Below are 17,184 nucleotides of genomic sequence, written 5' to 3'. Positions count from 1 at the left end.
TTTTTTTAATCTTTTGATAATTATTTATTTGCACAATATACAACATTTGATTAGTAGGTTAAATAATTGTGTAAAACAAATTAGATGTGTAAAGCAATTGATAATCCAAGGCATAGAAGCAACACATTGGAGAAGCTGTACGCAACAGTGAACATGCATATTCTACAACTACTCTGGAGAAGTCGGCAAATTATCTGTGCATCCGCAAGGTGCACACGGATGCAAAAACGACATCTTTTTGACTACAAATGTGCATCCATTTAAAAAAAAAAAAAGACAGTTTCGATTCCCGGCAACAGCATTATGTTGTGCATAATTTGAACTAAAAATCCAGAATGAATGAACTAAAAATCCAGAATCAATGAACTAAACATCTAGAATCAATGAACTAAAAATCCAGAATGAATGAACAACATAATGCTGTTGAGGGGAATCGAAACTGAACTTTTATTTTTTAAGTGAGACGCGCATTTTTAGTCAAAACGATATCGTTTTTGCATCCGTGTGCACCATGCATGGTGCACGGAGATGCACACCATAACGATTGGGTGAAGTCAGTTGTTTCGATCTAGTAAATCCTCTTGATCCATATGGTTTTAGTGGGTGGACCTGGCAGGTACCATATTATCCTATATATGGTCTTGTAAAAATTAAATGGTGATAATCAACATTTAATTTTCACAATACCATAATAATATTGTTAATTATAATAACAATAATAATAATAATAATAATAATAATAATAATTACAATAATAATAATGATAATAATTTCCACGGACAGTTTCTAATATATATATATATATATATATATATATATATATATATATATATATATTTATTTATTTATATTTCAATTTCTATTGGCAAATTATTGTGTGAACGATGGTCCACATAATTGTATAGATCATGAATATCAAATACATTTTTAATATATTAAAAATACATTATTTTTATATTAAAAGTACCTTACATACATATATAATGTACCCTTAGTATATTTAAAATATACTTTTTATTGCATGCAACCCCAAAGTTCATAAGTTTGAAATTAATATATGGCATAGCTAGGCGGCCTAATATTTAAGATTGTTGATGTACATATTGAGGACTACGGAGACAAAGATGCGTTATTCGTGGATTCATCGGACACTATCCAACAACACTCTCCAACTTAATTGACGTGAAGTAGGCTTAGTAACATTAAGATTATATTCTCGAATTATTAGTTTTCAACTTTTATTGATTACACACTTAATTCGATAGTATTTGGAAGAAAAAATCAATGTTCGAACTAAGATTGTGATTTTGGTCTTTAAAGGTCAATTGTATGTTGCTACATCTAGAGTAGAAATCTCAAAGGTCTAAAAATTTTGATCCGTGGTGACTCTAAAATTGTAATTCAATTACTATTGTAGTTTACTAAGTTCTTAAAATTTGTAATATTAAATACTATGTACTAAATTTTTAATATAGTTTAAGATTTGTAGTAATCACCCACCTTAAATATTATTTTAATTGTAAATATATTTATGTTCATAATTTTATCACAGGAATTTATAATAATTATTAAATAACAAAAATTTTATATATGAATAAACCTCATATAGGGTATATTTTTATAACATATTTTCCGTGCATCGCACGAGACAAATACTAGTTATATAATATATACTCCTTAAAACATACAAATGAGATCTAAGATTCTTGATATCCCTAAAATATCCTTCTTCTTTTAGTACTATCCCTAAAATGTTCCTTTTTTTTTTTCCCCCTAAAATATCCTTCTAATTTACTGTCATATTAACATTTGCAATTCACTACTATTTTTTTTTTATTATTATTATCTTTATCCCTATAATTTCAACCAATCTTACATATAATAAAGCTATATGGTTGAGAAATAATTAATGTTACAATTAATTACCAACATTATTATTATTACTAGCTATAAATATAAAATAGCCACAACACCTTTTACTATAATAAATAAAAAAATAAAAATAAAAATAAAAAAGAAGCACAACATTTGAAAAATAAAATAGCTATTTTTTTTCTCGCCCATAACAAAGGATTACATTTATTGAATTAATGGAGTTATTAAATGTTATGATATTAGGATTAAGGATTCCGATTCCCGATTAATAGAAAATATGAAACGATGCAATATTAGTTAAATCTCTGGCTTTAAAATGAAAGTCTATTTGATATGCTTTTGTTATTTATGGTGGTTCTTGGGATTACAATATTAATTAAATTTTCGATGAAAGCCTATTCAATATCTGAAACAGTGCAATTAATGCTAGCCTCTACATATAATTTTTCTCCATCTCAAATGCTTCAAAGAAATGGCAGAAGCGAGAAGGAATGAAGAAAGCAAATGTTGCGGGCTGTGGGTCAATTATTGGACTTAAGAATTAAAAAAAAAATCATTTAAGCCATAAATAAAAATTTAAATATATATAAATGTATATATCGTATAGGTCTTTAATGTTTTTCTGGATGTCTAAACTTAGGACTTTTAAAAGAAAAAAAATGCATTTGAATTATCTCCACAAAAAGTGATCTTGGACTTATAAAATGACATTTGAGTTTATGAAATGCCATGTGCATAAAGAATATATTATATAATCATATAAAAAAATATGTTCAATTAAAGTTTAAATTTACTCATACAAAATTTGAAATTTGCTTTCTAAATGTAATTATCTTAGTTATTATTCGTATTGTGAAAATTATAATATAGATGAAATACAATTAAGAATAAATCAATGTAATTATGTAAATTCTCTCTATAAGTTTATTTGAATATGTACATAATTAGAGATTATATTAACCATACAAAATTTTAATTATAATTTTGTATTCTATAAAAATAATAAATACTTGACCAATGGAAGCTCAAAAATATTATTATATTAAACAATTTAAAATATTTTTATTTTTTCATTTTTTTATTTATATTTATAATAACATAATTTTTTCCCCGTGCATCGCGCGGGTGAATTACTAGTATATACATATATAGCAAAGATACATTTTCCCAGCCTCGGAATGGAAGTTATGGAACAACAACATAACGGCCCAACTTTGCAAAGGCATCTTCGACATCGAGCCCAGGCCCAACTGGATTACTACTGGTCATTATATCGTGGACCGCGGTGTACGTGCACCGTGGTTAAAACGACGCGTCGTTACTGTTAATGGAGTGCATATTTTTTGGTGTGTTAATTAGGCATGACCACAGTTCGATTCGAAGCAAACCGTGCACTATTGAATCGGAGTCGGAACCGAACCGTCCGTACGGTTCCGATTCCGGTTAAGGTTCGAGATAAAAGGGCCGGTTCCGGTTCCAAACCGAAAAAAATTAAAAATTATAGCTTATTATTTTTTTAAAAATAAATCCGGTTAGAACCGGTAGTTTCAACCGGAACTGTCGGTTCTGAATCCGAACCAGAACCAAAACCTTACTATAAGGTTTCGGTTTGTCCATTTGCGAAACCGGAACCGCGTTCATGCCTATTGTTAATTACCAACTGAAACTATAGTGTATCTAAACTGATACTACAGTGTATCTAAATCGACACTGCCTCACGTATTATTTTATATTTTATCAAATGAAACTGCAATTAGTTCAAAATGATATTGTAGTTGTGGTGAAATGAAACTGCAGTATATATAAAATGAAACTGAATAACATTTCACATATTTGAGTGTATATTGTGCAATGAAGCTGTAGTTATATCGAAATGATCATGTAGTTGTGTTTTAATGAAACTATAATGTATATAAAATAAAATTAAATAACATTTTCACATATTTGAGTGTATAAATATCGAATGAAACTGTAGTTATATCAAAATGAAACTGTAGTTGTGTTGAACTGAAACTGTAGTGTATACAAAAGAGTTTTATTACATGTACTCCCTGATCTTACTCCCTAAATTTTACTCCCTGATGTGACGGATTCTGATAAGTTGTTTTTTTCATGTGGGTCCCAATACATATGTCTACATCAATGTTATTATGTGTGGGAGTACAAGTTGGGAGTACATGTAGCATTTTCCGTATACAAAATGAAACTGAATAGCAGAGTTACTTTTTACAAAACAGCGCAAAACAAGTACCGTTTCTTTTTATTAAAAAAAATAACGTCGTTTTAAAACTCGATGCATAATCAATTATGCACCACAGTGCACGATATAATTTACCCATTACTACGGAATTCGGTGGCTATGTTGTTTAAATGAACAGAACATGGAGAGGGTTTTGAAAACATTCGGCAGCAACATCATCTTTTTATTTTAATGGATTAAGAGATCCGTGGAGTGCCGGAGGGTAAGTATAATTGTATAAATTATCCCCACCAAAAAAAAAAATTGTATAAATTAAATAAAAAAAATTTGATGTATTTTCACTTATTAAATGTTTAACATTTTTTATTTTTCAAAATATTTTCCTTTTATATAGCTGGGTGCTAAAAAATATATCTAATTCCTTAATTGCTATCATCGCAAAAGAAGGTTAGTAAATCACAACTATATATAATACATTGGCACCATAAATAATCATATGTATATGCTTAAATACAAATATTTTGTATATAATTATTCTTTAATTTTTAATTTTGAGTTTGTAATAGGTGCACATCATGTGGACCTTAGATCCTCAACCAGTGAAGATCCGGAATGGCTAAAAGATGTGAGGAGGGAGGAAGTAGAAATCTTAGGGCAATGGGCTCTCAATATTATATGTTATAGTTTAACCGATTCAGTTTTGATTGGTTTTCCATTTTGAACAAGACAATGTAGAAAACAAAACATGATAATGCAGTATGGTCTGTCAATATCATTGTACAAAGATAATTAATAAGGTTGGAAATATAAAAATAAAAATAAAGAAATGCTGGGAGACAATTATTATGCAGTAATTGACTAATAATGTAATTATAATTTTCGTCCAATAATAATTTGTCTACAAAAGACAAAATTCCTTGCTTTAAGGACCCCCACACTTTGGCCTAATAGAATGATGATGGATAAATCATAATGACTCAACATTTTCTTAGGTGAAAAGACCAATGCCTAGTGCCTACAAAGAGCTCATCACCAGTGCAATTCCACACTGTAGCTGTATATTAGATCACGATACTACTTGATCAACTACTAATTAAGCCGTTGGCCTGGTGTAGACACTCCTACAATACTTATCACTTTTGGTCCCACGATTTTTGAGGTCTTATCACTTTTGCTGCACAACTTTAAATTTTTTCAATTTTGATGCCTAATTTTGTTATTTTTAATCAAGTTTGGTCCTTCCGGCCAAATTGACGGTGAAATGTTGTCGAATTTTATATCATAGGGGCAAAATCTTCATCCTAATGAAAGATCTTCAATATCTAAACAAAAGAAAAAATCATATTAAGAGAAAAAGAAGAATTTACCCATCGTGGACGCTATAATCCCATAGATCTGTGTTTAGTTTCTGCCCGTTTTTCCCATTATTCTCATCGATCAAACATATATAGATTTGATTTTACAGTGATTTTGTTTAGATATTGAAGATGTTTCCTTGGAATGACGATTTTACCACTAAAATATAAAATCCAACAACATTTCACCGTCAATTTGGCCGAAAGGATCAAAACTGATAAAAATAATAAAGTTAAGCACCAAAATTAAAAAATTTTAAAATTGTGCACCAAAAGTGATAGAAGCTCAAAAGTCGTGGGACCAAAAGTGAAATTAATTCATTATAAAAATATGAAATGAAAGATAATTGTACCTTAAAACAAAATTTAAAACACAAAATGTTTTTATTTTTATGTATGAGTTTTACTATAAGCTTATCATTTTAATTCATCTATATATATATATAACACAACTTAATCATTATTGGCAGTGGGTTGCTCACTTTTTCTTCTTGATGAGTTGTATTACAACATTTAAATTGACTTCTGTTATTATTTTATTTGCCAATTTGAATTTTAAAGTTTATTATTCTTTTTTTACCACGGGCTATATAATAATTTATATATAACATTTTATAGAAAAGTAATATTGTTAGTGTTTTTAAATGTTTAAAAATCCATATTATAATTGGCAATATTATTATGGCATACTAAGATAGGTTTAGAGTCTGTCCGTTTATCTCTACAGATAACTGATCACTCAGAAGCAACAACAGAAGGACTGACACTGAAGATCTGATTTAGGAAGCTGGTTTCTTAAAAGGCTTACGCGGTATTATCAGACTCATATGGAAAGATGATCAGCGTATATTCTTAAGAAAGGTATGGACCTAATCTTCTGAGATTACATTCCTCTTTTATAGTCCTACCTTCTACAATCAAAGACATCTATGGAGAGTGGTTATTGAAGGATCTATAAGTACCCTTATTCGAAGAGAATTAGGGTTACGCCGAAAGTAAGAAGAAACACTCCATATCTGCTATATGAGATTAGATCTTTGATTGTCATGCATCTTCTCAATACAATATGTTCATGGTGATTAAGATGATGAACTTGAGAAGAGTTACTACTCCTTAAACGAAAGGACATTGTGATCACACTGTTGTGGGAACAACTTTATAGAGCGTCATTGAAGTGGACTGCATCAGAGTGGGCTCTCCAAGTGAAGGGATTTCATTGGACTTCTGTATGCATGGCTCTCCATCTTCAACAATCCACTAGACATGTGTAGACTGGGTTTGAACCTTGTGTGGGGCACTTGGGTAAGATTATTGTATATCTACCTTTGTACATTGGTTTATGATTTAGTGGATTGGACGCCTGTGATCGTCCCCCAGACGTAGATACACACCGTATCGAACTGGGTAAACATTTTGTGTCTTTAGCTTTTGTGCGGTTATCTTTCTCTTATTCTCTCTTCGTGATCTATCATTACTGATTGGCCTCTTATCTGAATCAATCAGTAATCTACATCAGTCATCTAATTCTGTCAATTTACTTAAAATGAGGAATTGCAAAATTACAAATATGAAATTATTTTTTGAATACAAAGAAAAACTCGCAACCATTAGGTGAAATTAAAGGTTTGCAATGAGTAAATCTCACTTCTATTTAATAACCTGTAAAGTAATAGTGAAATCTTAGTCATATATGGAGAGAAAGAGAGATGGAATTGATATCACATAGGCCCTGTTTAGTAAAATATTAGTATATCAGACAATTTTAGCTCATTTGACCATTATTAATTGTTTGATTTGGTTAAAAAATCAACTCCAAAATGGTAAAATTTAAAAAACTGCTCAAAACAACTTTTTTTAATTAGTTTTTTGAGAAAAAAAAGTATACAAAAACAGCTATTAGTTAATAACTAATTTACCAAATATCTTACTACAATTAGTTAATATTATCAACTAATTATACCCTCTAATTATATCATATACTTTTTGATAGCTGAGCTTTGTGCAGATGATGCTCACAATGTATTCTTGTGAACATACATTATTCTCTACCAAACAATTCCAATTAGGGGTCTGAAATTCCAACAAGGCAGCCAATTAATAAGAACTTGGCATTATCTTAGTAGAGGCTAGTTAACCCATTCTTGGCGGTAGCGTGATAGCATCCCCAATGGCCCTACCCACCCATCAGACTTTCCTTTTTGAAGGTTGATTTGATGAGAGATTCCCCTTTGAGATTAATAATAACTCAGCCACAGATCAGAGCTAGGCACTGAAACTTCATAGTTCATACAGACAAAAACCATGAAAACAAGAATAATACTCCTCTTCTTCTTTTTCTATTTTGCTTTCTCCTTTGCCAAAACCACTCCCACATTTCCCTTTTCTACCATAATCAACCGCCCAAATGGGCTCTCTGCTTCTTCTGCAAAGGCTGCAGATAATCACAAACTTTATGACACAAAATATTTCACCCAAATTCTTGACCACTTCACCTTTACTCCTCAAAGTTACCATACTTTCCAGCAGAGATATCTCATCAATGATAGATATTGGGGCGGTGCCAAGAACATGGCTCCAATCTTTGTGTACATGGGAAATGAAGGAGATATTGAATGGTTTACTCAGAACACTGGTTTCATGTTTGACATTGCTCCCCATTTCAATGCTCTTCTTGTCTTCATTGAGGTAATAATCTCTTCTTTTGCTCACCACCATTTTCCTGTCAAAGATTCAATTTTTACTATATATAGTAAGTGCCCACGGATCCGGAGTAGTTCAAGTATTTTTTTTTTCTTTAGCATCGGTTTTATGGAAAGTCTGTGCCATTTGGAGGAGAGAAAGAAGCAAAATCAAGTTCGAAAACACTAGGGTATTTGAGCTCAACACAGGTATTGGCAGATTATGCAACTCTGATAATCGATCTGAAAAAGAATTTGACAGCAACTGACTCTCCTGTAGTGGTGTTCGGAGGTTCCTATGGAGGAAGTATGTGACTCCATACATTTGTTATTATTAAATTAAGTGAAAATTGTATTTTTGTCCTTTAGTTATACTCGTGATATGAACTTAGCCCTGGAGTTATATTCCTAAGTTATGCTCAAAATGACGAGTTTAGTCTCTAAAGGATCAAATCTGTCGCTTTATTCATTGATATATTGATGGCGAAAATGGTTCTCGAGGGGCTAAAAGTGTCTGTTCGTGCCTAACTTAGGAGTTAATGATTGTCACTAACTCAGAGGCTAAGTCTGTACTATAGGTATAATAACTTGATGACAAAAATGCAATTTTTTTACTTGAATTAACTTATACTCAGTAGTTAATTAGGTGGGCTTTGGATTAATTTTGAGTTAAAACTGGTTGGCAGTGTTGGCAGCATGGTTTAGACTGAAGTACCCACACGTGACCATTGGAGCATTGGCATCTTCTGCTCCAATTCTGTATTTTGAGAATATTACTTCCCCTTATGCCTTCAGTGATGTTATCACCCAAGACTTTAGGGTAATTATACTTGCTCTTTTGCACCCTTCCCCCTCTATTTATATATACTTGCAAAATATTATTCAAAATTTTCTTTATTTCTAATAGAAAATATATGCTTCTCACAATCTCACCTATACAATTATCACTTTTGATTAGCTACTCACCAATTAACAAAAAAAAAAAGAATTATTTATTTTTGTGAATTACTGAGGATTTGGTTGACCCATTCTAAATTAATAAAAAATTTAGGTGGAGTGATAATTATTTTATTAGAACAATTAGATTACATGTACAACATATTTCTAGAAATTTTGAATTACACTGTAGCTGGTCAATTGTCAATGCTAATTAGTTTAATATAAATTTGATTGAAAAACTGAAAAAGGTTTTAATTGATGGGGTAGAGTAATTGATTATACATGGCCGGTGAGATAATAATCATAAAGATTTGGATGATAATTTTATTTTGAATAGTCCAAATGTCTTAATCATATATGAATATAATATTGTTGGGCACTAATTCCGACCATAAAACATCACATAATAATTGAATTGAGAAAAATCTAGTTGGCGTACTAAAGGATGCATGGTTTGAATTCCACGGATAGCCAACTATAGTTTTAAAAAAAAAAAAAAAAAAAAGTGAAAGGGAGATATCATATTGTTTAATGACCTCTTTAGTAACATAATTAGCTTATATCAACCAATTTTAACTTATTTGAACTAATTATTTGACTTGGTTAAACATCAAATATAAGTGTTTGATTAATTAGTTTTTTGTAACAACTTATTGCTCTGAAACGTTGAGAAAGTCATTTTTCTTGTAATAAGTTATATAAGCTAATGCTATCAATTCAACTAATCAAACCTACTAACTCAATCAGCTAACATTTATTTACCAAACACTCTCAATATCGTATCTGGCATGTCAAATAGGGGCTTGACAAGCCAATTAGTAATTAAGATTCTAATAATTCACATTGGGTTGTTTTGTTTTGTTTTATTTTTTGTTTTTGTTTTTTGTTTTTTTTGTTTTTTTTGTTTTTTTTTTTAAAGAAAAATAAAGCAAATTAAAATATTTTATTTAATTTGAAATGATTTTGGAAATCAGAGTGAGAGTGAGAATTGCTACAAGGTGATCAAGGGATCATGGCAACTCATTCAAGACATTGCTGAAGAAAGTGGTGGACTGGAGAGACTCAGAAAATCTTTCAACATATGCAAGTCGGTTCAATTCATTATTTTTTACTTAATGCATAATATTATTTTTATGAAATAGTTTAGTTAATCTGCATGTATGTATATAACATTTCTTATTCCTTGTTTTGTTTTATTTTTATTTTTATATTATTATACATATATAGGAATTATATTAGTGTAGGCAGTCTTGAAGGTTGGCTTTCTACAGCATACACTTACACAGCCATGACTGATTATCCAACTGCTACCAACTTCCTTAATCCAATGCCACCTTATCCCGTCAAACAGGTAAACTAACATTATTAATCATTTTCCTTTTAACCAAAAAAAAAAACATTATTCATAATTTCTTTTCTCATATGAGTTATAAATCCCGTTAAAGGCAATAATAACTTGTAAATTAAATAGATGTGTAAAGCAATTGATGATCCAAATCATGGGAGCGACCCATTGGCGAAACTGTATAGTGCAGTTAACATATACTACAACTACACTGGGGAAGTCAACAACTGTTTCGATCTCGCAAGTTCTTCTGATCCACATGGTCTTAGTGGGTGGTCCTGGCAGGTACCATATTATATCCTCTTTTTCTTATTTTTTTGTACATTATTTAAAGAAATGACCATACTATTAGGGCTTAGTAGTTCGTGACTGCATTATGCTTACTTTTCCGGGGTCACCCATGCATCTGATCTTGTGGTGCTGTAAGTCAAGCATCCTTAATCATGGAGTTATTTTAGCTATTTGGTTGTTATATTTTACTTAAAACTAATTGTTAATAAGTAGGTCTCGGTCGAGGCCCAACAATTCCCCAGCACCTGCTGCAACCTTTGAACACCAAGCTCAGTTGCGCAGTATGCCCTAATGTTTCAAATCGAGCAGGGCCTGAACTCAGCCAACCCGGCTGACGCTCAACAATCCCAACAATCCCCCAACACCTGCGGTAACCTTTGAACATCAAGCCCAGTTGCGCAGCATGCCTGACTCGGTCTTTACCCTCTGCGCCCATCATCCCCTCCCGGGACTGGACTTGGCCCGACCTACGCCACATCCCACCTGGGACTAGACTCGGCTTTCGCCTCACCATCAATTCGAACCCGTGACCATGGCTCTGATACCAATTGATGGACCTCAGCGCTGCATTATGCTTACTTCCCAGGGCACCCATTCTGTGACTGCGGTAAGTCAAGCACACTTAACCACATCTGGTTATCATATCCTACTTAAAACCAACCGGTGATAAGTAGGTGGACCATTTAACCACATCCCTCCTTGATAAGCCACAACGCCACGTCTCGAATCGAGCAGGTGTTGAACTCGGCCGACGCCCAACAATTCCACATACATCATACATGGTATTTATTCAATTTACTCATTGAGAACTTTTCAAATTTATTGGTCATTTTTGTTTTTACAGAAATTTTAAATATAGAGATTAAATCAACTATTTCAGTAAAAAATTTAAAAACATATTGAATAAGTAACTAAAAAAACTAAATCCAAATTATTACCATAATTAATGAAAGATTGAAGTGTCATTAAAAAAATAATTATAGGACATTATTTTACCCACAACGTTTTAATAGTTCATGGACAGCCAGCTAAACTAGTTGGTGAAGTTGCCAAGTTCGGTGGGATTTTAAATTTCAATGTACAATTATTTTAATAAGCTAGGCTTTGGATCATGATCGAGTTGATGAAGCTTAAAGATGGGGAAAACTTATACTCCGTATTAATTAGTGGTTAATTATATTGTAATTATTGTGCTTTTTTAAATGACAAAACATCAATGTAAAAAGTGAGAATTTATCATTATATCTTTATTTTGATAAATTAATGATTGTGATTTTTCTATAATTAATTTGGAGCAAAATTGTAATTCATTAAATTTATAACTAATTCACTGAGATTTAATTTTAAATTTTTTAAGAATGATTAAATTAATACAAAAAACATTATTCATAAGATCAATATAAATGGAAGGTATAAAATATGGATAAATTCACATTTTTTTACAAATTAATAAAAAAAAAATTCTTATAACAAATAAAGCATGGTTATACTCCGTATGTTAAAGCACATGCTCATGCATTGATATAGGAGTCAAAGCATATCGAAACCTGTGGATCATGCATTAATACAGTGCACAATGTACTATTGTGCACTGTGGCCACTGTAGTTGTGCAGTCTTCGACGTTAAGTTGTGCTTTTGCATGATCAGTTGTGTGCATTTTTTTAGTCTGCGGGAGTTAGGGTGCTAGTATGTCATTGAACGTCGTGTAGTCGAAGTTGGAGTATAAGGGAATGAATTGGTAGTGAGTTTTTTAGTTTTTTTGTTGGCAATGAATAGGTGTAGAATGGGAGGAAAAGTATGACTCTCTTCTTGTTTTGCCGATGCATTAGTTTTATAGATAGACTAATTTACCTTAAAGGATAATTTAGAATTCATAATTTTCGGTCCTCTTTCAAAAAAAAATAAAAAAAATTAGAGAGATAGAGAGATAATCTAATCGATAGATTGAGAAATATGAAGGTCTCAGCATTATATATATATATATATATATATATATATATATATATATATATATATATATATATAGAGAGAGAGAGAGGGGGGGGGGGGGGGGTTCAGGTGAAGGGTTCCGTGCGGTTGTGCGAAGGACGCACCTTAAGCATTAAAATTGTGCACCTTAAATGTACACAAACCACGCACCTTAAGCACACAAACAAAACACTTTAAGAACACAAACCACGCACCTTAAGCACACAAACAAAACATCTTAAGAACTCAATCCACGCACCTTAAGCACTAAAATGGCGCACCTTAAGTACACAAACCATACACCTTAAACACACAAACAAAACACCTTAAGAACATAAACCACGCACCTTAAGCACACAACAAAGCACCTTAAGAACACAAACCACGCACCTAAGGTTTTAAAATGGTTCACCTTAAGTTTCACAACTGACGCACCTTAAGCATACAAATCACGCATCTTACGAAGGAAAACAACGCACCTTAAGAAGAAAACTCACGCACCTTAAGTTTCAACAACTATTCACATTAAACACAAAATCCACGCACCTTAAGCACAAAACCCACGCACCTTAAGTACAAAACTCACACACCTTAAGTTTCAACAACTACTCACATTAAGTACACAACCCACGCACCTTAAGCACAAAACTCACGAACCTGAAACACAAACTCCAGTCTCCACGCACCTTAAGCACAAAAATCACGCACCTTAAAAATTAAATTTTAAATCTAAACCATAAATGCTTGACTGATACGATCTCACATCGGCTCCACAAGAGATTGTGGAGTGGTACTTAAGTTGGGGCTAAACCTCCACTCACGAGCTAGCTTTTGTGGTGGAGTTAGGGTCTTGGCTTGAGTACTGTATCATTTGGTGCTCTTGTTGAGAGGCCGGAGTGTGGTGGGAAAGGGCTACCTGGAAGAGGGCTACCCGGTGCTTGATAAGGTTCAAAGGGAACCGAGAAGAGTCCGGAGTGAAAGCTATCCAGAGTGAAGCCGTCTACTCATCCGGTGCCGGCCTAGCGGAGGGGGCGACCTAGAAAAGGGCTACCTGGTGCTTGATAAGGTCCGGAGTGAAGCCATCCAAAGGGGAAAAAGGGCTACTTGGTGCCGAGAAGAGTCCAGAGTGTGAGCCGTCTAGAGTAAGCCGCCGCGGACGTCGGCTTCTCAAGGGGTGGATAATGATACGATCCCACATCGGCTCCACAAGAGATTGTGGAGTGGTACTTAAGTTGGGGCTAAACCTCCACTCATGAGCTAGCTTTTGTGGTGGAGTTAGGGTCTTGGCTTGAGTACCGTATCATTGACCAAATCTAAGCAGTAAAAAGTGAACCACTAAACCAAATAGAAAACAGTTTTTAGTAGTTTTTCAATTTTTAAAAAAACTTAGAAAACTGTGTTAATAAACGTGTTTTATATTTTTTGTTCTCCAATTTTTTAGTAGAGAAATTTTTCGGTTAGTAAACAAGCCCTAAACGTTTGTGTGTATATACCCCACCACTTTTGAACCAAATTATTTTAAATAATCTGATTTCATTTAATTAACTATAAATTTGGTAAATTATAATTTACAATATATGGTGATCTTGAGCTTTGAGCCTTTGACAACTTATCATTAGTTACATTATTCCTGCAAATGGTTTGTAGAAAATAACGAAATATTAATTATATTGTTAAACATAATGATTATATAAAGCTCATTGGGTTTCACAATAAATTACAAAATAAAAATATAAACTCTAAATTAGAGATGAAAAGCATATTATTATTATTATTATTATTATTATTATTATTATTATTATTATTATTATTATTATTATTATTATTATTATTATTATTATTGTGGTTAAAATTATTATTAATTGTTATTATTCCAGGCTTGTACGGAGATGATAATGCCATTAGGTGGTAGCAATAAGGATAGCATTTTTCCAGCTTCGGAATGGGACTATAATGAAAGGGCCCAATATTGTAAAGAAGCCTTCAAAATCGAGCCCCGGCCCAATTGGATTACCACGGAGTTCGGGGGCCACGTAAGTATATTAAGTGAGAGAGTAAAAGTTGAAAGTAGATTTAGAAATTTCAATTTACATTTTCCAATCAAAACTCTATCATATGATGGAAAAAATAGTGATTGCTACAAATAGAAAGTGATGCATGTTAAACTAATTGCATAACTTATTAAAATTTAAAATATATTTAGTTACTTTCTATATTTATCAGACATTATTTTCACAATTGTCATTGTTGACTTTTTCAATATTTATATTTTATATTATATTGTCATTAAAAAAAAAAAAAAAAAAGAGCTTTAATTGTTCAAATGTTGTTTTAATGAACAGAACATTGAGAGGGTTTTAAAAAGGTTTGGTAGCAACATCATCTTCTTTAACGGATTGAGGGATCCATGGAGTGCGGGAGGGTAAGTATAAAATTATAAATAATCTTTTTTTTTTTTTTTTTGCGTGTATTTGTACTTTTTTAATTATGTACTTAAAAATATTTGGTATCTATATTGATCAAAATAATATTTTCCTTTAATATGACAGGGTGCTAAAAAATATCTCTAAATCTTTAGTTGCTATCATTGCAAAAGAAGGTTAGTAATTTCTCTGACACATTTAAACTAAGGTGTTGGAATTGATTATATGACTTTCATAATATAACTTAAAAGTGGGTGTTACTCGAATATTAGGTTTTAGACACCATAAATTATATATTTACATGCGCTTAAATGCAAATGAGACTTTATATAATTTTTTAAGGGAAAAAATTTGTTTTTTTGTTTGTTTGTTTGTAATAGGTGCGCATCATGTGGACCTTAGATTCTCAACAAAGGAAGATCCAAAATGGCTAAAAGATGTGAGGAGGAAGGAGGTTGAAATCATACAGAAATGGATTTCTCAATATTATCATAGTTTAACAGATTTAATTTAGAATTTTGATTGTTTAAATTTTTTTTTTGGGGGTTACGTAGAAACTCACAATAACTATTCAAGATGTACACAAGTTGAACATTGCTCTTATGTAATATCCAACAATATAATTACACAAAGATAATTAAAGTGCCGGAGAAAAAAAATACTTAGAGACGATTTTGCAATTGCTCTTTACTTTAATTTGTACTTTTGTTAATTTCTTCATAATTATTTAATTCTATGAACTTTCCAATCAACTTGTTAGAGCTAGCTGTCAATTACTTGACATGTTTTATGCTTAGCCAACATTCTATTTGATATCATTTCAGTCCACATCTTGAGATGATATTCGGTGTGAGAATATATTTTCACACAAATCTTACCGCAAAAACTATCCTTTCACTAACTTATAACCATTACCTTGCAACTCTAACTTTCCTCCCAACTTGGTGTCTCCATCTCAATGCATTCATTCATAACCTCATCATCATCATTTTCAAGGTTCTCACCATCCTTCTTATTTCTCTCAACCTCATGACCTTCATTTGGCAAAAACAGCTCTTCTAGAACTACCTCTCCATTAAATGAATCTTGAAGTGGCTCTTGAATTGTCAAATCTTGCCATTGAGCTATCTCGTGATCAACTTGAGTTTGTCGCTCCATAAATTGAGAGTACAATTGCATTAACTCGTTGGCCTATGGATTTCATCTAAATTGTTGGGTCAAGTGGTTGCATTCTTGTTGGAACTGTTGGTATGGAGGCACGTGAGCTTGCCCTTGATATTTGTAATTGGGATCCAAGATGAAGCAATTTTGCGCCTCATGAGGTCCTCCACATATGAGACACCATAAGGGTTGCGAAGTTGGTGATGTGCATCCTTGATGTGTGGCTTGACTCATGTTGGTACAAAATCTTTGAGTAGGTTGTTGAGGAACATGGTTGGTGGAGTTGAACATATAACAATTTTCCAAAAAGTGATTCCCACCACAAAATGAGCACCATTGGGGTTGTGGTATAAATGCTTGAGATGAGCTTTCTTGAAAATACTCTTGACTTGAATTGGCAAAATTTGGGAAAGGTACTTGTAGTTCCCTTCCTCCATAGAATTGGTTCCGATTCCAACTCATCTCATAATCGTTGGAAGAAGAGTAGAATGGTGACATAGCTCCTTGAAATTCATATCCATCCATAAACTAAAGAAAATTGTTAATAAAAATAAAAACAAATAAATAGAATTAAAAAAATGATAGAATAGACTCCTAGAATAAAATTTTCACTAATGTCAATACTTAAACATCACTTCCCCGACAAGGGCCCCAATTTGGTTGTAGTATATTTTCAAACAAATAAACTTGGAGTAACGAGTTATTGATCCACATGGAAGTGGGTGTATCAAGCACTAGCTACTAATTTATTCATAAGAAGCTAATCCTAACAAAAGACATTGATGATTTGACTAAAAACAAAACTAATATAAAAGCAAGATTCAGGTTTTGAAAGCAATAGAGAGAAGATGAGATTCCTGCGATTTAAGTATTTAATCACCTAGTGCCAAACTTATGGTTAATATTAAATTTGGGTTCATATGAGTGTGAGGATGCAAGGTGGTATAG

The 17,184-nt window shown here is 32.1% G+C and overlaps 1 protein-coding gene across 1 annotated transcript; it reads left to right on the top strand.

The window, feature by feature from the left end:
* The first annotated feature begins 7,661 nt into the window (after window positions 1-7,661).
* Window positions 7,662-15,755, top strand: LOC109150011 (lysosomal Pro-X carboxypeptidase-like). The gene is made up of 10 exons (XM_019297989.1): window positions 7,662-8,115; window positions 8,229-8,415; window positions 8,795-8,928; window positions 10,022-10,134; window positions 10,275-10,398; window positions 10,519-10,677; window positions 14,530-14,685; window positions 14,995-15,074; window positions 15,202-15,251; window positions 15,456-15,755. The coding sequence occupies exons 1-10, from the start codon at window positions 7,732-7,734 to the stop codon at window positions 15,587-15,589; spliced, it is 1,521 nt and encodes a 506-aa protein (XP_019153534.1). The 5' UTR covers window positions 7,662-7,731; the 3' UTR covers window positions 15,590-15,755.
* Window positions 15,756-17,184: the final 1,429 nt, after the last annotated feature.

The sequence above is a fragment of the Ipomoea nil genome, unplaced genomic scaffold (genome assembly GCF_001879475.1).
Source record: "Ipomoea nil cultivar Tokyo-kokei standard unplaced genomic scaffold, Asagao_1.1 scaffold0268, whole genome shotgun sequence".
NCBI classification, from domain to species: domain Eukaryota; kingdom Viridiplantae; phylum Streptophyta; class Magnoliopsida; order Solanales; family Convolvulaceae; genus Ipomoea; species Ipomoea nil.
Note: the sequence above shows the minus strand (reverse complement) of the source record. Positions and strands in the feature narration are given on the sequence as shown.

Bases quoted from the DNA above. Each gene is read 5' to 3' on its own strand.
- LOC109150011 (XM_019297989.1), top strand. From the start codon at position 7,732: ATGAAAACAAGAATAATACTCCTCTTCTTCTTTTTCTATTTTGCTTTC. The intron at 8,929-10,021 runs GTAATTATACTT...TTTGGAAATCAG, and splicing joins TTATCACCCAAGACTTTAGG to AGTGAGAGTGAGAATTGCTA. The intron at 14,686-14,994 runs GTAAGTATATTA...TTTAATGAACAG, and splicing joins CCACGGAGTTCGGGGGCCAC to AACATTGAGAGGGTTTTAAA.